This window comes from Coccinella septempunctata, chromosome 4 (assembly GCF_907165205.1).
Source record: "Coccinella septempunctata chromosome 4, icCocSept1.1, whole genome shotgun sequence".
In the NCBI taxonomy this organism is placed as follows: domain Eukaryota; kingdom Metazoa; phylum Arthropoda; class Insecta; order Coleoptera; family Coccinellidae; genus Coccinella; species Coccinella septempunctata.
In genome coordinates, this window is record NC_058192.1 from 10,657,668 (window position 1) to 10,682,582 (window position 24,915).

The 24,915-nt window shown below is 33.8% G+C and overlaps 4 protein-coding genes across 7 annotated transcripts in view; 2 read left to right on the top strand and 2 right to left on the bottom strand.

Annotated features, from left to right (window-relative positions):
- LOC123311745 (pseudouridine-metabolizing bifunctional protein C1861.05) overlaps positions 1 to 13,399 on the bottom strand; it is a 159,519-nt gene extending 146,120 nt beyond the window's left edge. Inside the window, exons 1-6 of the mRNA XM_044895815.1 lie at positions 13,060 to 13,399; positions 10,103 to 10,325; positions 8,285 to 8,424; positions 5,632 to 5,965; positions 4,357 to 4,472; positions 3,470 to 3,529 (exon numbers count right to left, since the gene is read on the bottom strand). Coding sequence (XP_044751750.1) covers positions 3,470 to 3,529; positions 4,357 to 4,472; positions 5,632 to 5,965; positions 8,285 to 8,424; positions 10,103 to 10,325; positions 13,060 to 13,299 — 1,113 coding nt within the window. The 5' untranslated portion in view covers positions 13,300 to 13,399. The remainder of the gene's footprint in view (positions 1 to 3,469; positions 3,530 to 4,356; positions 4,473 to 5,631; positions 5,966 to 8,284; positions 8,425 to 10,102; positions 10,326 to 13,059) is intronic.
- Positions 13,400 to 14,281: 882 nt separating this feature from the next.
- LOC123311200 lies at positions 14,282 to 15,935 on the top strand. Its single transcript, XM_044895025.1, has 2 exons — positions 14,282 to 14,658; positions 15,098 to 15,935. Exons 1-2 carry the CDS (start codon positions 14,397 to 14,399, stop codon positions 15,736 to 15,738), a joined length of 903 nt encoding a protein of 300 aa, XP_044750960.1. The 5' UTR covers positions 14,282 to 14,396; the 3' UTR covers positions 15,739 to 15,935.
- A 262-nt stretch (positions 15,936 to 16,197) lies between these two features.
- On the bottom strand, positions 16,198 to 19,466 carry LOC123311418 (zinc finger protein DZIP1). Of its 4 annotated transcripts, none has more exons than XM_044895348.1 (8): positions 19,218 to 19,466; positions 18,919 to 19,154; positions 18,542 to 18,856; positions 18,179 to 18,430; positions 17,410 to 18,041; positions 17,180 to 17,357; positions 16,964 to 17,130; positions 16,198 to 16,842 (listed from the first exon to the last, which is right to left on the bottom strand). In XM_044895348.1, exons 1-8 carry the CDS (start codon positions 19,321 to 19,323, stop codon positions 16,314 to 16,316), a joined length of 2,415 nt encoding a protein of 804 aa, XP_044751283.1. In that variant the 5' UTR covers positions 19,324 to 19,466; the 3' UTR covers positions 16,198 to 16,313. The 4 variants fall into 4 exon arrangements, with proteins under 4 accessions (XP_044751283.1, XP_044751282.1, XP_044751284.1 ...); XM_044895347.1 differs by having other exon boundaries at positions 17,410 to 17,791; positions 17,852 to 18,041; positions 18,179 to 18,856; XM_044895349.1 differs by lacking the exon at positions 18,179 to 18,430.
- Positions 19,467 to 19,580: 114 nt separating this feature from the next.
- Positions 19,581 to 24,910, top strand: LOC123312248 (endonuclease/exonuclease/phosphatase family domain-containing protein 1-like). Its single transcript, XM_044896578.1, has 5 exons — positions 19,581 to 20,622; positions 23,370 to 23,767; positions 23,918 to 24,099; positions 24,191 to 24,418; positions 24,493 to 24,910. The coding sequence occupies exons 1-5, from the start codon at positions 20,098 to 20,100 to the stop codon at positions 24,750 to 24,752; spliced, it is 1,593 nt and encodes a 530-aa protein (XP_044752513.1). The 5' UTR covers positions 19,581 to 20,097; the 3' UTR covers positions 24,753 to 24,910.
- Positions 24,911 to 24,915: the final 5 nt, after the last annotated feature.

Here is a 24,915-nt window from a genome sequence, read left to right on the forward strand (position 1 = left end):
TTTCATTTTTCAATTTTTTTAAGGTCATTACAAAATTTCACATTCAAATGACCCTGAGTAGAAAGTGAGTCAAAAACCAGGAGCCCTAGATGCTTTTATAAAAAATACCAATGCTATATTTTTCAAGAAACGCTCTCAATGAAGTCCTATTCGACCGAAATGAACGTTTTTTCCTAATTATAAGCTAACTGCTTGAACACAAGTTAAATTTTAGTCATAAGACCTATTGTGATAATTTTTTTTTCAATTCATGTGGATATTGTTAGAGATACTATTTTTTATATAACCCTAGTGAATCCAAAACATCTTTGTGTTTCATCGTGTGTTACTAGTAAGAAGAACTAGGTTAATTGTCGAATTATTACTATCGAAATTCTACATTCATTGTGGGAGAATTCTTAGTGTCGTCTGAAGAATCACGCCAATTTCATTAGTGTAAAAGAGAATTTTAATAAGATACGAATGAGCTTTAATAATTTGATATCAATTATAGCACAATTCATGTTTTTTCAATTCGGTGTTGGATGATTGAATAAGGGCAATATAATCGTAATGATTTCGATATTATTAGCTATTTCCACAAAAAAGATATATAAGTACATATTTGTTTATGCTTCAATAATGTCTTCGACAGTAACAGAGCTCTAAACATTGAGTACTGCAATTAATTAATGAGGTTCAAAATGTCCGCAAAATACTAGTTTTATTTTTCAATATCTGTTCTTGAATTATACAAATCATTCAATTTTATAGAACTATTGAAGCATAACGTGAAAAAATTTTCTCTATATGTTCCAAACAAATATTGCAATCTATACATTCTAGAGATTCCAATACCTCTCTAACTGTATTTTTCAATGAAAACCCGAATCAGAGATTCACTCACAATAACACTCATTGAATAATATAATCTCATATATTTTTCATGTCATTAAATACAATCAAGGAGCTGGGAAATGATAGGAGATCGAATGAATGAGTTCATTTCAACATAATTACATTATAGTGTAAAATAGGATAAAGTTATTTCAAAAAAAAATTAGCAAGGTAGATTTAGATGAAAGGATGACCGATCCTTTCAGAAGTTAATGAATTTGGTGCTAATGGAGTAGAGTAGAATTTTCATCATACTTCCTACATTCACTGTGAAATGTGGTGTTGAGTATCCGATAGGGAAAAGGATTTAAGTTCAACTTAATTCTTTCATATCAACGTATATTCAGTTCTTCCTTCATTGGTCCACTATTGAAATTATGAGTGAAATTTTTTTGTAATAAAAGAATATCTCAATCCATATAGGTAATTTCCAAATCAGCAATATTTCGGCAACTCTATGAATTAATGTACCTACTGAAGTGAAGAAGGATTCACAATAAGTGTGGGTAATACCTAATAGAATTGTCTAATTCTCCGTTAATCATGATTGAAATTTATTACCTCAACACCTCATCTTCACGAAGTAAGTCACTTTACACGAAAATATATTTATTGATACCCTCTGTAACATTGTAAACATAAAAATTTCATGTCCAGCGACATTAAGAATTGTCCCCTAATACGTTTTTCAAAATTGATATAAATGTATTTTGAAATCATTCCAAATATCCAAATTAAGTTTTTCTTTCACCTGTAGCAATAAGTTCTCAGCAAGTTCGTCATGTTATATACAGAAAAATATAATAACTATGATATAGTACCGACTTGAACAAATAGAATAGAAAGAGAATAAATAATTCAGTGCAGAATCCTGTATGTACAGTGTATATAAGTAAATAGACAATATATTGTAGTTTACATTGGAGTAAGGGTAGAACATTACTCTTTTCGACATGGATCATTTTATATAACATTATAAAGGAAAACAGATAAAACGCAACATTATCGGAATGTTCTTGCTTTGTTTGAAATCATCAAAGCTGTGCATTAGTCAATAAATCCTTATTTTCACTACCTCTTTCATTATCCTAGGTGGAGGAATTATCGTGTGTTTTTTCAAAATATGTTTTAAGTGATTTCAACGAGATAAATATAATTATATTGCTATCTAACCAAACACATCATCAAGTCTTTTCGAGATATGGGAAATGTGAAATGCAGCATTAGTATCGCATGTATTTGAAACAAATTGATTAAATTTATATAGCAATTTTGAAATTTCACCATCATGCAAAATTGATAGATTCGAAGGAATTATTTGATTATTGTTTTCCCCTATAACTGCACTCAATAATCATTTCCCTCAATTAAAATTTAGTTTTTTTAGTTTCAAATAATCAGAGGATGCTATAGAATCAATGTAGATTTCCATTATTAAAGTTTTTAGTATAGCATTAGTTGAAATTCAACTTTCAGTGGGATATAGTTTTTCAGAAACCCGATTAGGCGAAAATTTGATTGTATGTGAATTATTGGGGCGATAAATCAAGAACTATTGGTTTTTGTTGAGAAACCTAGAATGAATGAACATAATTCAAAATATTTCAGATGTTGGAAAAAACAACCTCGCTCTCTTTGTGCTAGCAATTAAACAGTGCCTAATACTATGACCATTTTATAAGGGTTCTTATAAAATATTGTGGCATCCCAAGTCAGGGCTAGCTCGAAGGAGTAATTCAACTCTTAACCCCAGCTTCATCGCTATATAAACTAGCACATATTACACCCTAAGATAAATTAGCTCTACATATGATTCATCACGAATCACGATAAACCACCAGTGTCATGCTGTCATTATGCCAGAGCTATACCCATTATGTTATCGAACAAATCAGCTTGTCGGAGCGCTCTTGTTCGAAAATGACATGTTAGAATATCGACCATCTCGAATCTCATCCTGTCACCTGGATGGTGCTTAGTAGACTGTATTGTTCTCCCGTTAACATCTTTTTGCAACCTCGTTTGTGAATTTTTCGATCGATATTACACGAGAAAATTATAAGACTATGATTGAACAGTTTCAATAAGGATAAAGCAAAGATAAACAACAGTTTATCCATTCGTTAAACTAATGATGGTTATTGAAACCGGGCATAAGTGTCAAATTCTGAATTCACTGAAATTTCATACATAAACAACTCACAGCTGACCAACCTGCTGATTTAGAATATGCAGCATTTCACATGAACCTTATCGATTATCAGTCGTTCAAACTAAAACATTCTTCCATCAGTTATCGATATTATCATATTCATCGATATCAAGCACTTATTCGCTCAAAAGCTCCAAAAAAACTAGTTTAAAAATACCCTTATGAATATTCGTATTAAGTAAAATACCAAGATGAACATGACGAAAGTGGAAGACCAATAGTATAAAACATATTTTAAGCTTCCCGATTCATTAAGAATTGTTATATTGAAAATGCATTAGATGAATGTATCTTAGTTCAAAGAGCTATTCCATGTTATCACCTGTACAAGATGTATATATCTATTTAATAAAATCTATTGTTAGAAAAGTGTGTTCATACCTTAATTTGATCCTGCTGCAGTTTGGCGCAAAGATCCAGGTTTGATCCTCCAATAACCACCTGAAAAAAATTTATGGTAACAAAATTTTTCAATATTTAGGGAGATTTCATCTATGAGCATAGGTCTCTTCCTGTTATATTTTAAGCATTGCCCAATTTTTTCATATATTTACATTGAAACAATGCAAAACCGTCCAGTTCTTATTAATCTTCCGCATCGAGTTACAAAACTTAATGATTCGGTTGGACACCCCTATTGAACAGTTTACAGAAGTTGAAGCAATTAATGAAACTTCGGAAAGCTACGCGATGAATAATTCATCTTCCTTCCGTGAATAATCAATTTTTTTTCCTGAGCTCACCCCCCTAGTTCCTCGACCTGAACCATAACACAAAAAAGTTCCACCAATTGAACGACTGCGGCCAATCGGAAGAGCAAATGGGAAGAAATAATTGCTCCATCTATTGAAATGGAAATATAAATGGATTTCGTTTGTATCAGAATGGCATTGAGTGCCCAATAGATGGTGAATGTTGCAGCGATTTTTACGATTAATGGCACTGTTTGGAAATTGATTCACATTAGGATAATTGAAAATGAAGTTTTAATCTTTTCAGTTATCGTGAATAACTTCCGAAAATAGAAAATGCGGAAATATATGCAGTCTAAAGAATTGTCTCTGAAACTATATTCCTTTGAGGTTTTCATTCTCTTCTCCGTACAGTCAATGAAATTTATGTGGTGAAACATATATGAATGATTATTTAAAGACTAAAAATATTTTACTTCAGGTAAAATATTGCACAACACGAATGGGTGCATAGAATCTCTGAAAAGGTAAGCACACAAGATTAATCATGTCAATACAAATAAAAAATTTACTTACAATGCCATCAGGATTATCCTTTCTTCCTATTTGTGAATCTGCTCCATTCTCAAGATTTTTTAGTTGGACTGCTATCTCAGCAGCAACCCTTGCATTGTTTCTTATCAAAGCAATATCTTTTCCAGGATAATGAAAACTCTCTTTGAATTGGGATGATTTTAATAGATAATCGTTAGTAATTTTTCTCGAAAATACTATTGAGTATTACTCAAATATTCAATGGTAAGACTTCAGAATAGAATAATCATCCAGAAGACCACAAGTGGCACAAGTATTTTATTGAAAAATTAAAATTAAGAATTGTACTTTCACTTCAGCCTACGTATCTTGTCTCATAAAAAACAGGGATATTTGTAGTTTTAACTATTTCAGAATGCCAATCTTATATTCTATAAATCTTAATCAGCAATTTTCCACTTGATGTTGAATGCTGCAATACCATTCAGGAACAGAAACGACTACCATTCATTCGTCAAGTTGTGGAATGAGATTTCCCACAAATCTACATCAAGTAAATTCAAATTACCCACCCTTATAATTTATTAGCACGTCATTCTGGAGCGTCATACAACAGAGGAACACTGAAATTAATCTTCCTTCTTCGCCCACTATATCTCAAGCCATCCGGATTCATTACATTTCTACATGATCATGAGAATTCATCGTCATCTCTATGCATCCATCTTAGGGCCCCTCATAAATAATGATAACATGGAGTACTACAAAATTCAGGTGAGCTTTATTATCAATTAGGGGCTCCCGTAATTTTATCGCTGGGGTGTTTTGATCCTACAGGAAGATACTTCTCCCAACAGTCGGCTTACTTTCCCCCATTCTCATTTATTTTTTCAAATGAAACGACAGAAGAGTTTCTAATTCAGATTTCATGACACCATTTAATTCTGCTTCTTTGTTTGTTCTCTTCCTTTTTATACTATGTATGTTTTGCTTTTATTATCAGGAAATAATTTGGTAAGAACCTACTTCATCTTTTTTTAAAAGTCATACATTTTCAGTGGATGTCGTAAATATGTAATTTAACATCAATTAAACGATGAAGAATCATCTTGTGAATAAAAAATGTTGTTTATGTATTGTATAAACATTGATTCACTCTCCTCACTAGGTTTTCGAATTTTCGTGAAATACACCGTGGTTATTTCTGATGTATTATTTATGACACAATTTTCCCGTCAGCCTCAAGTCATTAGAAATGCGATATTCGGAACACATTATATGAACACGAGACCAGAGCTGGGAATCGATAAAGGATACTAGTGTGCAATGATTTCCCCTGGGTCATTTCCCAAATTTTCCTCAAGAGATAAGGCGTGATTTGTTTCCCACGAATTTCCTTTTTCTTGGCCTCTTCCAGGGCTTCCTGGATGACCTTGTGGATTTCTTCTTCGTCAAACGCCTGCTCTTCCGGAACAGGCACAGCGAAAAGCATTCCCGAGTGCAAGTTCATTATTTTACTGGATAGAATTATCTTGGCGGCTTCATTGGGGTTCGAAACCCTGTAAGGTGCCATAGAGCCGCTTCTGCGGCTGTAAAATGCCGGAAATTCTTGATTAGTGCCATAGGTTGCGACGAACACGCCTTGCGTTTCCTTGAAATAAAGAAAGATTAGAGAAAATCACCTGAGTTGTATGAAGTGAAAAATTCTTACTGAAATTGAAAATTGTATCAAATGTGCCTATAATCTTCAATTTAAATCGAAACGACAGTTTTCTTACTGTGATTTCTCTCTTGAAATACAGGGTGTTTCACGAGAAGTGATACTAGATAAGTTCCGTGAATTATAATGAATATGAACGTGATCTATTCAACTGAAACATTCTCGCCTCGTTGGTTCTTCTGATTACAACGGAATTCGAGCCAAATGTTGTTTTCTCGAATAGAACGTCCTAACTTTCAGGGTGTCTTAGGGAGATGATTCCTCGATTAAAATAAGCAGGGGTAGTTCCTATAAAAAAATTTCGAAATCGGCCTCCATTCCAAGATACAGCCTTTGAAAGACGATGACGAGTTGAGAGTTTTTAATTTTTTTTACGGGTTCTAAAAAACACTGAGTCTTAAAACTACACGTAGTATGAAGCTCTAAGTAGATGTTACTCACACAATTTTTTTACATTTCACAACTTCATTATTAGGGGTTGAAAATAACAACCCCTTATGATTTTCCTTCAGAAATTGTTTTCGTGGGATAGATTTTCGAAAAATAAAATTCTCTTATGGTTTCCCATGCAATTCTGGAGAAAAAAAGTCTCTTGCAAAATTTCGATACAGTCGATACTTTTCTCGGAATAAATAAAAACTTACAAGCAGTATAAGAAGGTCTATGAGGCAGAGAGTTGATGCATGTATTTTAGCGGGATGTAGTCATTCTATGGAACACTAACGTCCAGTTTCATAATCAAATTTAAAGTCACTTTAAGCTTAAAGCTTCCTTTAATGTCATTTTTAGTAGGGTTAAAGGAAGCTTTTAAGTTAAAGCGACTTTAGGTTTGATTATGAAACCGGCCGTTATACCATCAAATGGAATGAACAGTGATCAGAACTGCTTGTAAGTTTTTATTTATTCCGAGAAAAGTATCGACTGTATTGAAATTTTGCAAGGGAGTTTTTTTCTCAAGAATTGAATGGGAAACTATAAGAGAAACTGGGCTATTGAAGAACGTCATTAGGTCCTACAACTCTCTCTTCTTTGAAAATGAAATACCGAATAATTTCTCTAAATCGCAATTATCACCAACAGCTAAATAATTGGTATGCCTATTTTTCTGTAGTACAAACTTGCGCTTGGAAACGCCTTATATAATAATGTGGTATATTTCGTAACTTAAATCGATAAAATTTGTGAAGAATCTTCCCCATGATGAAATTTAAGCTGCTTGTCGCCGAAAACCGGGAAGCGAAAATGAAAACTGTTTGAAATTGAAACTTTCCTTTGAAAAAAGTTTTTCGTACGAGATTAAATCAGATGTGAAATATTCGATTTCTCCCTTCACTGAGAATCGGTGCGGAACGCTTCGGTTTAAATGAGGAGATCAAAGCAAATTGCAGAAATCATAAGGCGAGGCCCATTTTAACCACCGAAAATAATTATCGTCTCTCCATATTCCCTTTGGATTCTCGTATTTCAATAAGAATCTCGAAATGGGAGTGTTTTGGTACGAATGTATGGGCCTTGTATTCAACATAATATAGACATTCTGCAATGCACCAATTTTTATCGAGAGTCCTTTTTTTATACAGGCTTTTCAGAAAAAAATTTTATATGAAAGGCTCACAATATTTCTGACAAGAAATCACCCATTTTGCTTCAACTATTCATTTGTACCCTGTATAGCATTTCCCATACTTTACAGTCTTCATGCATGAGAATGTGTTTTATTTTTTTAACCGGAAACGGTGCCTCGTACAGCAAAAAGTCAAGAGACCGAATTTGCTCCAAATTAAATAAGGATTTAAATAGTAATTTTCATTGTCGGAAAAACCAGTGGCGTATCATTTTTTTATCTGAAAATATTCAGTCTCGCTGCAGTACGGACGCCATGGTAGAATAGAAAAGAAATGATATTATGCAAACAGTTCTCCTTGACACACAAAATATATGTCTCATATTTCATGCAAATATTTCAAGCAGTGTGAAAGTTATTAATAAAAAACATTTTTTTTTCTATAATTTTAACACCCCGTATCTCGGAGAGGAAACATTTCTCGACATATGTTTATATGACAAACTAGGGCTTATTTTTGATGTAGAATACGTGGTTAAAATTTCTTGGTTACGATCTGGACCACCCTGTATAAAAATGGTGTAAAACTTTTCGGAACCAACTGTATAAAATATTTTCTTCCTGATTGCTGACATTGACACATATCGAGATGACAGGGCAGGTATTTTCGGACGCGTTTCTCTTACCAAATACTCCAAGGTCTTCGGGATGTCTAGAATGGACTTGACTCCACTGGAAACGACGGCCACTTGAGATTTTCCCAGTTCGGTGAGATCAGCAGAGATATCGAATGTCGTCTCGCCCTCCCTGTGCACCCCGCCGATTCCTGCAAAAGCGATACCGAAATAAATTTTCGCGAGAAATGAGCTTTGAGCCCTTCAGCTGGGGATCTGCCAACCCGGTTATTCTATTTGAAGAAGGATAATAGAAGTTCGCTCACATTTCATTCGTCGGGAAAACTGGGCCGTGCACGTGAAAGACAAAAAGAGCAATCGGATAAAATGGGAAAATCTTCGTTTTCAAAACTGCCGGAGCGCCTTGTCGTTTGACAACTGTGCTAATATAAGGACATTTTGAGCTGTATGGAGCAGTCAAGGGAATGAAATGCGTGATATTATGTGAAATATGGGATTTTCTGGTTATATCATCCTCATAAATAGCATATTCTGTATATTAAAGGCCGATTGTCGTGGAGGCCTAGTCGATTTTGAAGATTAGATGGTAGAAAGAAAAAAAAATTCTATGAAGTATGCACTTTCAGCGGTGGGGAAAGCGTATGCAGGTTCTCAAAGAAAAAAAAATATCGTCAAGTGTACATACTCGAGCGTGTCAGATTAAGATATTGTATATGCCCTACGTGTCTCTGATAATAATAAATTCATGCTTATCTGACAGTTTGCGCGGTAGGGCTGGCCGTACGGAAGAGTTGAAAATGGTAAAAAAAAATTTGTTCCAGCGTGTCAGATTTTTGGAGGATATGTTAATCGGACCCAAAGGAAGCTACTTTTCAAGGGACTGACAATTTGGACGTGACACAAGGTCACAGTGGTCCTTTGAAAATGTAAAAAAAAATCGTTACTTGTACATCATACTCGAGCGTGTCAGATTTTCATACAGATGGTTAATCTTGGTGGTGTAGACGTGTTGACCAATTAATCTGACACTAATCAGGAGGGGTTTTCTTAATCTGACACTTTGAAGATGATGAAAATGCTTTTTTTTCGAATATCTTCTTGCCTGTACTTCTAATCGTTTTTGTATTCTTCATGAAAGTTGTAGATAATAAAATTCTATACAAATTCCGTCTTAAGCAATTTTGCCTACTCTTAACCATTTTCGAGTTAGAGGGCGGTAAGGGCGAGGAGCTTAGCCACACATACAAAAGGCCAAGGTCAATATAGAAACCCAGTCTAATGTACATTAATCGCCATATATCACAAAAACGTTCGAACGTAGAAAAAATTGCTTGAGACAAAATTTGTAGGAAATGCTATGCTCTACAACTTTCATAATGAATGCGGAAAAGATTTGAAGCCCAGGGGTGGAGATAATTCGAAAAAACTTTTTTTTGTGACCTTTATAGCCAATTTTCATTGTTTCGGATTGCTGAAACTGTCAGATTATATTTTTTCCGTTATTCTTGAATCATTAGCTTCAAAATAAAAAAACTCCAACGCGCTCGAGAATGTACACGTGACGTTTTTTTTTTGCAACTTTGGCGCCATCCCACTCATTTTCTTCACGCTTAAATTGTCAGATTGAGAGAATATATACTTTTCAACATGTAATTAACCACATATATCTTAATCTGAGTATGTACAATGATCGTTTTTTTTTACGATTCTGACAGGCTGTCCTAGACAATTCCCCCTATATATAGGTCTAATTTTTGGTAGAGGTACTCTACTGGTTCCAAGGTATCTCTCCTAGTATTAATCTGACACGCTCGAGTTAATCCCGAATTTCCCTCTTCGGCTCCCCAACTATAAAGAAAGCTCACTCACCACCTGTAGCGAATACTGAAATACCCAAAGCATCCGCAACGATTAAAGTGCCGCTGACTGTAGTACCTCCATTTAAATTTTTGCTTAGAACGTATGGAAAATCACGCCTGGATGTCTTAACTGGGCTGCTTTTTTCCACATTTCCGATATACTCCATCTCCTCATATTCTAGACCTGCTTTTATGACCCCATCCAGAATAGAAATGGTTGCTGGAATTGCACCCTGTGAAAGAGCAAAATCTGTATAGAGCTGCTTGGTGATCTATTTGGCGGAGAATCTTTGCTGGTGCCTAGTATTTAGGTTATATTTTTATATCATAATGAAATTATCATTCGAATTGTTGTATGGTATAATATGCAGAAAAAAAAGCTAATGGAGAAGTAATGAACCTATTCGTAAAATTGGCAGATTTTCGTCCTACCTGATCTATTGTTAGTATATAAAGTGAAGCTTTCGTTTTTATCTAGACCTATTTCATAATTACAACAGTTACTTCATATTAGTTCATGTACCCCCTCCCTCCCCCCTTGAATTTTCTGCACTTCCTTCGGATGTATATGAAAAGGACCGTATTAATACTATTAATCAACATGTGTTCAAAATGATTCCAATTTTTCGTACAACACCATTTTATGGTGAGACGATGTAACAAATAAATCAAATGATACATAACAGTGCAGATCTCTTCTTAGGCCGCTGTTTCAACCCTTAATTTCAAGTAGCGCTTAATGGGTGTATGAGAGTAGAGAGATGAACCTTCTGAAGTGAACGGATCCATGAGAATTGTGTATCCCTGATGACACAGCTATTTCCTCAACATATAATCGTGCTTTGCGAAGCACATGATTGTGAATCTCATGAATAAAATATGGGTTTTGGCTTTGAGTATTCAAATGACTAAATATTATATATACAATTAGGGGTTTTGGGTGAGATAAAGCCCTATGTCCTATACCTACAACTATGGAGGGTAGCTACCCTTCATACCTACAACCCTGAACCAACCAACAATCATCAATGTTTGCATAATTTATCATATATCCGCATACATATTCGAAGCAGAAGGGTAAGAAATACATAGGTAACCCACGAAGGCTTTAAAACTTCCTTATCTTCAAATCGAATTATTCATCTGATGTTTTCCATATATACGAGGATCTATTGATATCTAGTTAGCCTAGACCAGTTACATGCATAAAAAAGATATTGCGTTACCATAGCAACTAACAATAAATAACTCATTAGAAGTTATTTCAGTCAGTGTGAAGTTTGAGGTCAAAAAAGTAAACCAGAGTTACGCAATAAATTAAGCCATCATTAAGTACCTGTATTTAAAAGGGTTAAGAGGTAAGCAGATTTACGAAGATATGCTTAATACCCTTGGTGATCAATGTTCTTCGTATGCGACCGTGAAAAATTGGACTGCAAGCTTCAAAAGCGGTAAATTTTCCATTAAAGATGACCGATCGGGAAGGCCAGTTTCTGTGTCAGTCCCCGAAAATATCGATGCAGTTCATGACATGATTTTATCCGACCGTCGAATTGGGCTAAAACGGATATCTGAAGCACTGAATATTTCATACGAATGCGTTCATCATATAGTTCACGTCAATTTGGATATGAGAAAAATTGCTGCAAAATGGATCCCCAAATGTTTGAATGCTGACCAAAAGCGTGCAAGGATAGAAGCATCGCGTTCGATCCTTCGACCTGTACTTGATTTGAAAACGATGTAGATTTCTTAAACCGAATTGTTACTATGGATGAGACTTGAGTTGACATTTCTACGATCCAGAAACAAAGCAACAATCGATGGAATGGCGACACTCTGGTTCTCCAAGACCTAAGAAGTTTCGTGTCCAAAAATCTGCTGGAGAAGTTCTTGCTTCAGTTTTTTGGGGTTGCCATGAAGTAATCATGATTGATTTTTTGGATAAGGGTAGAACAATAACTGGAGATTACTATTCGACATTACTGACCACTTTACGGGAAAAAATTAAAGAGAAAAGACGCGGAAAGCTATCCAGGACAACGCTTTTTGCAGGACAACGCCCCTGCACACAAATCTCATGTTGCCATGCAAAAAATTCGTGATTTGGGGGGTTTGAATTACTAGAACACCCCCTTATTCACCAGATTTGGCTGCATCCGACTATCATCTCTTTCCTCAACTGAAAAACAGTTTAAAAGGTCGCAAATTTTCTTCCAACGAGGAGGTAATAAGAGCTGTGGAGGTCTGGTTTGCAGAGCAAGAAGAAACATTTTTTTTTAAGTTCTAGAGACGTTGCAGGTTCGCTGTAATAAATGTATCCAAGTAAGAGGAGAATATGTTGAATAATAAAATATTTTGACATCGAAATTTTGTTTGGTTCTATCTCGGGTTCTATAGTAGGCTAAGAATTTTTCAATATATCCCCCGTATATTTCAAATCAACTACGTCAGATTTGGATTCGGACAGTTCACTGAATTTGTTTTTCTCAAACACGATTTCAATTTTAATGTTGGAGTTTGCAAATTATTTGTATTTACGTGGATAATAAATTCCATTCTCTTACTCTCTAAACTCTATAAATTTATTCGATCTCATAAAATCTTAAGTTACAATTTTCGAATCGTAATCAACAATTGTCTCTTCGAAGAGACTCTTCATCGCGGTGAGGTCAGATTTTCATCATGCAACTTTGCAGTAACTGAGCGCTAAACCCAATAATCTGACCCATTCAATTCCAGAGTTTCAGTACTTCTGGAAGGATCTTTTTTAGCTTTTTTTCTGAAAAGAACTGGAAAATTTAAGAGGGGCTTGTTGTCTTTGACTTAAAACTTCCCCTTGATGAGCATGGAGGTAGTATCTTTTTTGAGTACCACCAATATGTAACGGTCATTTTGCCGCACTATTTTGTAAAAACTAAATGCTCTCCAAGCATAAAACACTAAGTCAATATTTCATATTCATACCTTCTGGCGAATTTCATTCTCTACGTCCATGGCACACTTGACATTATCAGGGTAGGGAAGACCGTGCGTGATGATAGTGGATTCCAAGGCTACGATAGGATCATTTCTCTGTAGAGCTCTGCGTACCTCATCTTTTATTGATAGCACTCCCGATCTCAATAGTTTTTCCGAAACCGACAAATTAGAAATAAACCGAAAATTTTTCAATCTACTATTGAATGATCTAGTTGCGACTTGCATCCTGTCAATATCAAACGATACTTATATTCTTTCAACAACAATATCCAATATAAACTTGTTGATAAGAAAACAGTGATGCCTTGCTCTGAAGTATGCGATCCAAACTTAATATTTACTGGCCCCACTTGGTAGGGGTCTTTTGTGTGTGTATGCAGTGGCGTAGACACAGGGGAATTTTATGTCCCAAAGTGTTACCATTGATTGAAGTATTAGTTGGCCAACTAATACTATTTTCAAAAAACCAAACAACAAATAATTCAGTTTTAGAGGAACACGATTTCTACTGGCTATAGTAACGACAGAGTAGAATACTTTTTGCGCGCTTGTTCAAATTCCTGAGCAGAGCGGTCATCCATCAAAGTATTTTCCCAAACTTTCCAAAAACACAACTTCGATCATGTTGAAAACTTGATATTGACTCTAAAATAATATTTTGAAGCTTTGTAACAAATCTGAGTATCTTTTTGGGTTTTAAATAGTACGAGCCACACGAACTTCAGCACAAGTTTTCGTATTGATACTTTACGACTATACTTATTGGGTTTCAAAAAAACTTTTGGTTGAAAAAGATCATTTCCTTATAACTCCAAAATGATCGAACAGATTTTTCCATTTGTTTACTCAACTTCTGACGCATTTAAACCATGAATCTGAATATTTCGGTCTCCATATTTCTCGAAAGTAAAGTGTATAAGAAAGGGCTATATTTTGTTGGCGCAAAAATAATAGAAAGTTTGGTTTCCTCAGAATATTTCAGCTTAAAGTAAAATTCAAAGTATCCTAGTCTGAAGGAGTATTTTGATATACAGAATAACAAGAATTACGCACAATACGAATTGAATTACTTCAATCAACGATTTTACTCTTTTCTCTGTGATCTCAGATCAATAATTTTTTATTGATCTGAGTCTGTGATCAACGATTTTCGGAACTCAACCAAACGAACAGACAAACCATAGACTATAATGTTATTATAAGTCTATGAGACAAACAAAAATTGTTAGGTTAGTTTATTCCGACGTTTTGTTCAGCGGGAATTGCTTTATTTAATTTTATTAACAAATGGTTCTTTTATATCCATCAAAATTGTTTGTTGTATGATGGCAAGAAAATGTTACGTTGCAACATGTTCAAATACTTATGAAAAGACGAGGAATTTATGCGTGATCGACGAAAAAAGTTGCACTCTTACTGTGATTACCTATCATTCATTTCCAAAGGAGCCTCACTTGAGGAGAAAATGGATTGAGGCTACTGGAAGAACGGATTGGGAACCCACTAATGCGAGTTTCATTTGTTCTGAACATTTCAGAGAATCTGACTATGAAACGTTGCGACAAATTCACCCAGAAAACGATGGTAAAATTAGATTTTCATTGAACAATTGTTTGACGTTATGTTCAAGCACGAATAAATAAGATTCTTCAGTAATTAAATAGTAAAACTCTTCTCCAAGATTTCTGTGTTTGAGAATAACACTAATATGGAATTTTTGAACGGGAAGTGGATATTACCGTGTTCAAAGTTGTGTTGTTTCGAATAGTACTTCGAATAGTAATATAAATCAACCAATTATAATTTTAACTCCTATTCAGCTGAACTTTTATTTATGTGTTTACAACCAAGTTGTTCTGGAGAGATTGATAAAAAGTGCTGTATAATATTGTTCCTCCTTATTATACATTCTACCATGCTTTTACTGAGCACCGTTGAAACTTGTTTCTTTATTTATCCTTTGAAAGAAGTTTACTTCAACTTTTAAATGTTATTTCTAATATCGATTCATTGAATTTTTCAGAAAATCCAACCCAGTTGAAACGTGTATTGAAAAAAACTGCAGTTCCCACACAGCAGTTGGGCAGAAGGTTGAAATTAGAACAATTACCAGAATATTCAAATGAAAATAATGTGGATGTTTCATCTATCACAAGAGAATCATCAAAAATATCGCCCAGTCGAAAGCAAGGCTTGTTTCGAAGTGAGAAAAATTTAGATTTAAGTATAGTTAAAGATGAACCATGCTCACCAGGAGAATTTCATTGTGAACTAAACAATGCACCTTTTGTTATTACTTCTACCGTTACTGTCAAGGAAGAAAATGAACTTGGTGATAGACACAATGGTATTATAGAATCTTCAGTGGAATGCTTGGGTAGGAATAATATAGAATATAGAAATGAATACAGTCCAGATTATATTCGCCCAAAACGGCAAAAACACCAAGATAGTTTAATAGCACCTGAAGATATAAAAGTTGAAAGGTGTTCCTCCCCATTTAATTTTAATTTAGATTGTAATCTATCCATTGAGGAAAAATATGAACGTCTTCTCGATGAATTCTTGAAATTAAGAAGAGACTATGACTTACTGAAATTCAAATACGAGAGGCAGTGTGATGCAATAAGTAAATGTGAGCAGATACTCAGTGAGTGTAGATAAAATAGACTGAAGAAAAAATGAAACTCATTGTTTCTCAGCATGAAATTTACTATTTAAATTGTGTACAATTTGAGGACTCAAAATTTTTAAATATTATTTATTATATTTCTTTCTACCCCTTTGAAGTGGAAATTGTAATTAATTTTTAACTTTTTCGTTGTTTTATATTTATAAATAATAGAATATTTCAACATGGATTAATGGTTTTTAATTCAAATATGACCAGCAGTCAGTTTTAAAAATAGATCTATTGATTGCTTATTCTTTCAAGAGTACGAGTTTCATCAAAACAAGTTCAGTACAAATTTTTCTTAGAGGGAAATATTGGAGGACTAATTTGTGTATGTATTCCAAGATTTTCCGCATAAATAATCATTATTTTTTAACCTCACTAAAAATTGAAGCTTATTCGAAGAGTACAAAGAAAACTAAAGCAAATGAATAAACTGGTTTGTTTATGAACATTTATTCTCCTGAAATATCGTCAATACATTCAAGAAATACTTTAAAACAACAATATTCAAATTTTATAACCATCAAATAACATTTAGCCGCCACTTATATACATATATAATTCATTTCTTAGCTTCCTCCCCAATGTTTTCGAATATGCTGAAATCATCATCTGAAAAGTCTTTGATATCAAGGTCTGATCCAGTTTTCCCCCTATCTCCAGCTCTTGAGGGACTATCATCTGACAAGTCCAATACAGAACTTGCAATACTGGTTGTACTGCCTCCACCAACATCCCTAGTAACAGGTTTTGGAATTTCTGTTTCTTGGCTTTTCAGATCGAACAGCACTCTTTTCTTAGGTACAGGACCCACTGTTGGGAAGTTTTTCAGGACACTTTTCATCTGTAAATCCATCCTTTCAAGATTATCATTAGGCAGAGAAGTTTTCACTGTATCCTTGGGTTCATCATCGGACCTTTGAGTTTGTTTTAATTCCTCTATTACTGCAGAATAATTTGGTGTTCTATGAATTATGTTTGAGGATGTTCTCAAATTTATTTTCTGTTGCTCTTCCTCACTGCTACTTTCAGATTCATACATTTTCCTGTTTTTTATCTCCACTTCAGGGGCAGATTTGTATTTCCTTATTCTGTGAATAATTGACAGAATTATTACATTTTGCTCTGAATTCCAGGAAAGTTTTCAAGGAAGATAGATTTTGAACAAGAAATAAAAAAATTAAGAAGAAATATATAGTTAGAATCACTTGCCTCAATGAACTATTTTTGGTATTTAATGCCCTCAGCGAGGAGACCCCTTTGAACTTTGTTTTCTTGTTTTTCTTCTGACCTTCATTCTTCAAAGGTCCTTTTCTTTCTAATTCCTCTTCTACTTTCATTAATAGTTCTTTCCGAATATGTTTGTAGTCCGGAAGAGACTATAAAATATTGCTGAAATTTTTGTCATATTTGAGAATGAACACATACCCTCTGTAGAATTTTTGATTGGTGTTTCAAAATATCCATCACCCTTGAGTAGGTTCTCTGTGGAATTCCTTTCCATTCATTGGATACCCCCAACAAACTTAATCGTTCATCCAATACTTTTTCCATTTCCTTTTTCAATCTCTCCATCACTTCAGAACTAACTGAAGCTCTCCTTAAACTAAAAACGTATTTTGATTACATGCAATTAAAAAAAAATCGTTTTTTCTCACCTTGAAATAGACCTCTTTCCTAATGTTGACCCAGATTTCTCTTGGTGTAAAGCTTTTGAGGCTGGTAACTCATTCAGACCTAAATCTTCAGAAATTTCTGTTTCTGACATAACTTCTGAAGATAGTTGAGTATCTTCCTGATCTGATTCAAAATCCTCAGTTTCATATAAGGAATTAATGCTTTTGACTACTGTTATCGGTTTGGATGGTTCAGGATCATCCAAAACATCAATTCTATCTAAGTCATTTTCAAATTTAATTTTTGAATCTGATGATGCTGAAGGTTCCAAACTTTTAACTACAGTTATTCCTTCATCAGGTAGTACAACTTTCTTTTCAAAGTCATCAAGAGTATCATATCTAGTATCTGAAGAAGGTCTCGCTAAAATATCTGCATCCAATTTGTCTTCTCTCAACATTAATGATGGTTCTGATACTTTACTCGTTGTGTTCTCCAGCTTGCTACTGTACCTCTTTCTCGTTTTAGGTTTAGGCGCACTTGCAACATTCTTAGTAGCGTTTGCATCAGAGTCATTTATTTTTTCACCAAAATTCTTTTTTGCATCCAATTCTTGCAACTTGTCCCATAAGGCTTGCATTTGTACCTCTACATTTTTCAAAGAAGAACCCATCTGAAATTATAGTTTCACAGTTCAGAATTATCAATTCTGCATGGTTGTTATGAGTGAAAGGCAATATAAATATGCTTTCTTCAAAATTATATCATATGAGACTTGAAAAACTCAAAAAAAAAATAAATAAAACCTACAGTATGAGAAATACTTTCACAAGCAATTTTCATTTGATCCTCAAGTTTCTGCAACTTCTGCTCTTCAAATTTTTGTTTTGGATATCGAACCAATTGATCTGAATTCTCATCTGCTGGAACATTTTTTTCAGATGTATTTATTGAATCTAAGTCTGTTTGTGTTATGCTATTTCTTTTTTCATTGAACTTGTAGGGAGAGCTCTGAATTCCGAGTTCCTTATTGATCTGAATTTTCACATTTTCCAGTGCTGTCTGGAAGATTTTCAAATATTTCTCTTCGAAATCTTTTTGCGAGTGTAACATTTTGAAATCATTTTCAACTTGACTTTTCAATGATTCGAATTTGAGGAGTAGTTCACTTACTTTGGTGTAATTTTTATTCAAAGTATCCTCTAATTTTGGATTAATTTCTTCATTTTTCATGAGTTTTTCGTTATTGTTTAATTTTTCTTTGATTTCTTTTATTTCCATTTCAATATCCAATCCACTGATCTCAACATTTTTACTGGTATGGCGACGTGCGATGTGTGCAGATAAATATTCTTCAGTTGAAAAGGCTTTTGAGCATTTATTACATTTGAAAGTTGTTGTCAATTCCTCTTTCCTTTTTAATTTCGATAATAGAGTATCTGTATGTTGTTTGAGCTCATCATTGAATGTTCGCAATTCATAATTTTCCTGGAAAACCAAATAATGTATGTTTGTGAATATTTGATGTGACAAAATATTTCAAGTCTCACCATTTTTACTTCTTTCATTTCGTCTTTTAACATTATAACATTGTGATCTAAATATTTCTTGCAGAATAAGAGGTATTCAACAGCGAGTTGTGACATTCTGAACAGTTTCAAGAAATTTGGGTCTAGTATTCCTAAATGTTCATTAGTATCAATATTGTACTGAACAACCGATGGCAAGAATTGTTCAATAATTCCTACATCTCTTTCTTCAATTACCTTATCCAAATCCAATAAACCTTTCAACGAAATGAATTTGTTAAACACATTATGTAAAAATAGAACAACTAAGGTATACTCACTAATTTTATTCTTATCTAAAGGAAATCTAGTTTTTTCAAACGAGAAACCATTGTCTTTCGCCAAACGTATATAATCCAGGTGCCACTCATGCTTAGTTAACCACATTTGAGGCGAAAAACAAGAAAATATTTGATATTTCTAAGGATTCAATTTGAAGATGAATAAATTTTTTGAAAATACAAACATTTCAATGCGCATCTCAAAAAACTGTGTATGCGCTCTTAATAAATATTGGTATTTCTATGTGACAAATCGTCCCTAACCACAGATTACAGAGTAGTCCCTAACATTCTATGGTAATAGTTCAAATCTACCGACTTATTTTCATTTGTCATTGTCATATGTTTTACTGTCAGTGGTCAGTGTCGTCATATGTGTTGTAAACAAGTTCAATCAGTTTAATGTCATTTCGTAAAGTATTTGTTGCAGAATTCTGCTCGTATAGTTTATCGTTCGACTTTACAACTTTTTGGGGGTGTTCCTGCATACAGAAATGATGGAAAAACATACAAACATAATAAAGAATGTTTTTAATACCGCTTGCAAAACATACACCAAGCTCAACCTGAATGCTAAACGATTCAATCAAATCCAATATTTTAAAGGTCACTGTGGTTGAAGTCTGAGTATGAGCAGGATTACCGCTCAGTTCCCTACTGTAATTAGTTATTGGGCGACAATTGTTGAGTGTGGATTGTTTCAAAATTGAACATAGTCATATAGTTTTTGATCACTTTCAAATCAATAGCACTCCAAAGAAAACATGTTATCTTGTGCTGATAATCTTTACCTGCATTATTTTGATTATCTACGGTAAAACTGATATGAGAATTAGAATTTGTGACAAGTATTTTCTTCAAATAATTTTGTGCTTACAAAATGGGGCAACCTTTGAGTATGGCTAAGAAGAATAAGAGAAAAACCAACAAACTCTTCAACTCACTAATATTTATGAATGAGAATCATAATTTGAGTCACACATTTGCTATTTTTGATGATGAATCTACAGTAGAATTAGTTAATGTGAACACAGCAAATGAAAATGAACTCTTGAAAGTCCAAGGTATAGATTTGGAACTATCCAAAAATATAATCAAACACCGAAAAGCCATAGGATTCTTTCAAAAAGTAGAAGATCTAGTTGTGGTTCCTGGAATGGGGGCTGATAGACTCGATAACATTAAACACTATGTTTGTGTCAGCACTAGGAATGTTATGCGCAATTCTTTACAAAGTTTCGATAGTTTAAAAAGTGTTGATTCTCGAACTACACTCACTAAAACCAGTAAATTAGTGAATGTAAACGAAGCTTCAGTATATGAACTTCAATTAATACATGGAATAACACAGGAGATTGCAGCAGCTATTGTTTACTACAGATGTAAGAAGGGACCATTCAAAAGGGTAAGCATACTTTCTTCTAAAACCACCCCATAAATTGATGGAGAGGATTACTTGAAGAAGTAGTAATGTAGCTGATAATTATGTGTATCAATATCATCCCCTTCATTAATCTTTAGTGATTGGTTAATCTCCTGTTGCACTTACAGGCAGTTAAAACATTACCATTAGAGCTCATTTCAAACTACTGTAGAGATTTTGGAAAGCATTCAGAATAAAGATAATAATTATTAAAAAATAATAATCATTCAAAAAAGAATATCGATTTAGCCTCAGTATAACTATGTATGTAGTTATAATTCCAGGAGGATCATTGGAAAATAGAAAAATTCTCTAAAATTTTCTGCCATATATGGCGCTCAAATTTCGCACGTATGTTCAAATCATAATTTCAGAGCCAAGCACTAGTTTTTAACTGGATTGTGGAAAGAAGCCTTCGTCATGTTCAGTACTTGGATGGTTAACCGACTTATTGGGCATGAGTTTGAGCAAGCTCTCAAAATCTCGCAACTTATATCTCATTTCATAAAATGAAAATTATCATAGACTAAATGTGTAAAAATATAACGCAATCCTAGTAGAAATAAACTAATTAAGTCGAATTCCAGTAAGCATGCACCCATTCATCAAAGAATAACAAGTCTTCTTTTCTTTCAATATACAAGTATGAATGTATGTTGAATTTACAACAATGTACATTATATTATAACACGCAACCATTGTATATTTATTAACCTTCTCGGTTTCGGTAGAGGTCATTATACCGAAAAAATATCTTCAATCGATCGCCACTTTCTAAGCTATCATGAATTGATGCCTTCCAACAAAAACCGATAACGAAATTGTATACTATTCGACAAGGAATTCATGATTGATTGATTCGAACAACAAGAAAGAACCCAAAAGTCGAAAGTGGAAATTAGGATTGTCACGGTCAATATTTTATGTGCTTCTATTGTAGCGCTTCCTTCAGCTTCGAAGGGTTGAAAAAAACGAGCTGTATCGAATATTTCATTGGATTTCTCACACATAATGAGGCCTTTCACTTTCGCTTCAATAGTCGACTATTTTTTCGGAGGTCAAAGCAAGATTTTCATTGATTAATTCAAAGTTTTTCATACTGGATATTTTTGAAATTGGATTTTACCAAATGAGAGCATTGCATATTTGCAAAATCTTCCTATTCTGAGTTTAATTCTTCATCTGATCATATCGTCGTAATTCATATTATAGCCTGTTATAGAAAAAAAAGTAATTAGATTCACGTGTTTGTTGAATTATTGAATATTTTTCATGTACGTGTTTTTTCCTAAACACTTGGGGTTATTTCTATGTCTATTTCAGTAAACATTCTCTCATTTCAATTCCAACAAGTAAAAGCTATTGAATCAGTAATTAAATTAGGAAGAAACCTATACACAACACATATAATACTTTGGAAGTGACGAAGTATACTTTTCTTGCTACTGAGGCGTAGCAATTCAACCGTCAAGGAATTTGTAAAAGTACAGCGAAGGAAATTCACACTACATATTAAAATATCCATAAGTAAGCTAAAAATAATAGTACTCTGAAGGAGAGCATTTTCACCTGAAACCGAAACACTAGTTGTGATATAAGGTATAACTAATCCTAGTTTCAGGTAATTTCAGTTTTATCCTTGAATTTTCAACCTCGAAATGAGTATGAAAGACTCTGGTAAGATCAATTTTCATTTTGTGGTGTCATGTATTCTTGTTATTCTCTTATTATATTTTTTTCATCTTGAGGAACAACTGAAAAACGAATTTTCCATGGCCTAGCTGTAGGTTATCGTTCGAAGATTCTTTCAAGTATTTGTACAAGAGTACCTATGCATTTTTACCATAAATACCGACCTTGGTTTCATCACATAGAATTTATCTCTGTACAAGTTGGTACCTTTCAATAACTGATTGCAAAACCATGGTATTTGCTTCCCACAGAGGTAGTACATTAAACTAAATGAATATTCTAACCTTCACCTCTGATTATTTTTAACAATATGAGTTCGAGAAATTCCAGATAAATGACCGTTTTCCGCAATTTGAATTTCCATCATGATATTGTTACTGTATCGCTGAACGAGTGTCTTATTGACATGTTTTTTCGTTTTCTTACCGCATGATATGATATAATAAGGCAATAAATATTGGAGGAAGTTAGTTGAATAGAAAAAAAAACTTGTTTATATTTTTCAAAAATTCTTATGATACTCTAACAATCAGACATTCAGTAAATAGTTTTGATATTTCGATAATTTTACTATACCTATATGAACAATGGTCACGGGAATAAATTGACTGGACTTTTTGAATCGGAAGCTTTTGCGCGCTTGTTCGAATTCATAAACAGAGCGGTCAACCATCCAGATGCTGAACCTGCCATCGATGATAGCTCCCCTTGAAACAAATTTACTTAGTCAATATTTTCAAAAATGCAAATTCGATCGAGTTGAAAATAAGTACTCCTACAAAATCGTTTTTTATTTCCCTTTATATATTACTACATGCTACATGTATACAAATTATGCATATCAGTTTTTGAGCAGTGTATTTGCCTGTAACTCCTAAACCGTCTGACGAATTTTGCTATCGATTCCATCATTTGGTCCAATCCAATCGTTTAGGACGATTTTCGGTCCAAAATCCGAAAATTCTAGACCTTTGGGCTCTTTTTCAAGTTTATTTTATCATCTATCTGCACTGTAACCATCATCATTTTGTTCACAGCTGGAAGATCTCACAAAAATCAAATGCATCGACTGTATACGACTCGACAATATCAGCCAATACCTCACTGTCTACAATGAGCAAGAAATGTCAGACACGGAATCAGAAAAGCAACCCTACAATTTAACCCTCAACGGAGGCAGTAGGACGAGCAATACTCTGAATTTTTCCTGCAGGAATGGGACCACGAACGTATTGCTAGATTCGACTGTGGCAGATATTTTCGAGTTATTGTCGACCTATTCTCCCCGTCCAATAGTTAAGGAGTTATTTAGATATTCCAGAAACGACAGACCTGCCTTTAGGGTATCAAGTTGGGACCTGGATCAGTTTTCTGTGGAGAAAGCTTCGAATTTAGGAGTGAAGGAGGTTATTTGTAGGACTATTTTAGAGAACGGGTATGCTTGAGTATAAACTGCTCATCAAAGTTAAGGATGTTTGTCGAAGATGAATATTTTCCATATCATCTCAATACTAAACACCACAATTTTGAGAGCTTTCAAAAATTTTCTTTTTCAGTGCATTTTGATTTTTAATTATAATTGCAGATGGTCCATTTTGGCAATTCAAGATATTCAGGACAAAGACGCTTTGAGGGTCATTTGTGATGAACTGAACGATCCTCAGTTACAACGTGTACAAGAATGGAAAAACAACGTGTATTGTTGGAATCATATCATAATGGACAATGAACATGGTAAACTTGGATTCATCTTTCAGTCCAAAGGAGGTAATTTTTGTCTGGATAATTCTACAATATATAGAGTGTGAAACAATTAGCATCCAAATTGAAGATAAAAAGGTATCAAATTTTGTTTTAGTTGAAGAAATAACAGTGATTTCTTCAGAAAAGGGTCCCCTGGACCCTTCTGCTTGTGATAGTTTGATAACCAACTTCAAAATAGGAAATACAGTAGTACAAATTTTAAATTTGAAAGTAAGAGTCGACTTGGGTGTTGATAAACTGCAAGATCACCTGCAAAAGATGATAAATACAGAAACACATTGTTTGATTTGTCTAGATTTTGGTAGTTTACTCATTCATAATGGTAGGTTCTAATTGAGATATCTGTACTATTAATTCCTGTATATTTTATTTACTGATTATTCTTAATTGTTTCAGATTTTTTCACAAACTTAGAAAATTCCAAACTACTCCTACCTACAAATCTTTCAAACAGTTTTCACTCAATTACCAATTCCTCAAAGCATTGCAGCTCTAATTTTGTTGTGAATAGCAGGCTAGAAAAGTACCTCACAGGGTTACAGGGAATCCAAAGAAATGGTCTAACACACCTAGCTATACCCTCAGGATGGACTTGGGGGGGATCTGTTTCCTCGTGTTGCCCTGTTTGGGTTGAGTTCTTTGTTACTCCTAGTTGAATTTGTGATATTTTTTTGTATTTTTGACTTGTGAATGCCTTAGGAAAGTTTGTGATAAGATTTGTAATTCATATATTACGTATATTTTATTGATTTACAAGACTATCTATAGAATTGCTTATTTAATAAATTTTATTTGAAAAAAATTGAGATTTATTTGACT

What these genes read in the sequence shown, in the direction of transcription:
- LOC123311200 (XM_044895025.1), top strand. Translation starts at nt 14,397, where the DNA reads ATGATGGCAAGAAAATGTTACGTTGCAACATGTTCAAATACTTATGAA. An exon ending in AATTCACCCAGAAAACGATG is followed by an intron (nt 14,659 to 15,097) that starts GTAAAATTAGAT and finishes TGAATTTTTCAG; the next exon opens with AAAATCCAACCCAGTTGAAA.
- LOC123311418 (XM_044895345.1), bottom strand. Translation starts at nt 19,323, where the DNA reads ATGTGGTTAACTAAGCATGAGTGGCACCTGGATTATATACGTTTGGCG. An exon ending in AATCAAAAATTCTACAGAGG is followed by an intron (nt 17,131 to 17,179) that starts GTATGTGTTCAT and finishes AATATTTTATAG; the next exon opens with TCTCTTCCGGACTACAAACA. An exon ending in ACCAAAAATAGTTCATTGAG is followed by an intron (nt 16,843 to 16,963) that starts GCAAGTGATTCT and finishes AATTATTCACAG; the next exon opens with AATAAGGAAATACAAATCTG.
- LOC123312248 (XM_044896578.1), top strand. Translation starts at nt 20,098, where the DNA reads ATGGGGCAACCTTTGAGTATGGCTAAGAAGAATAAGAGAAAAACCAAC. An exon ending in AGAAGGGACCATTCAAAAGG is followed by an intron (nt 20,623 to 23,369) that starts GTAAGCATACTT and finishes TTTTGTTCACAG; the next exon opens with CTGGAAGATCTCACAAAAAT. An exon ending in TAGTTTACTCATTCATAATG is followed by an intron (nt 24,419 to 24,492) that starts GTAGGTTCTAAT and finishes TAATTGTTTCAG; the next exon opens with ATTTTTTCACAAACTTAGAA.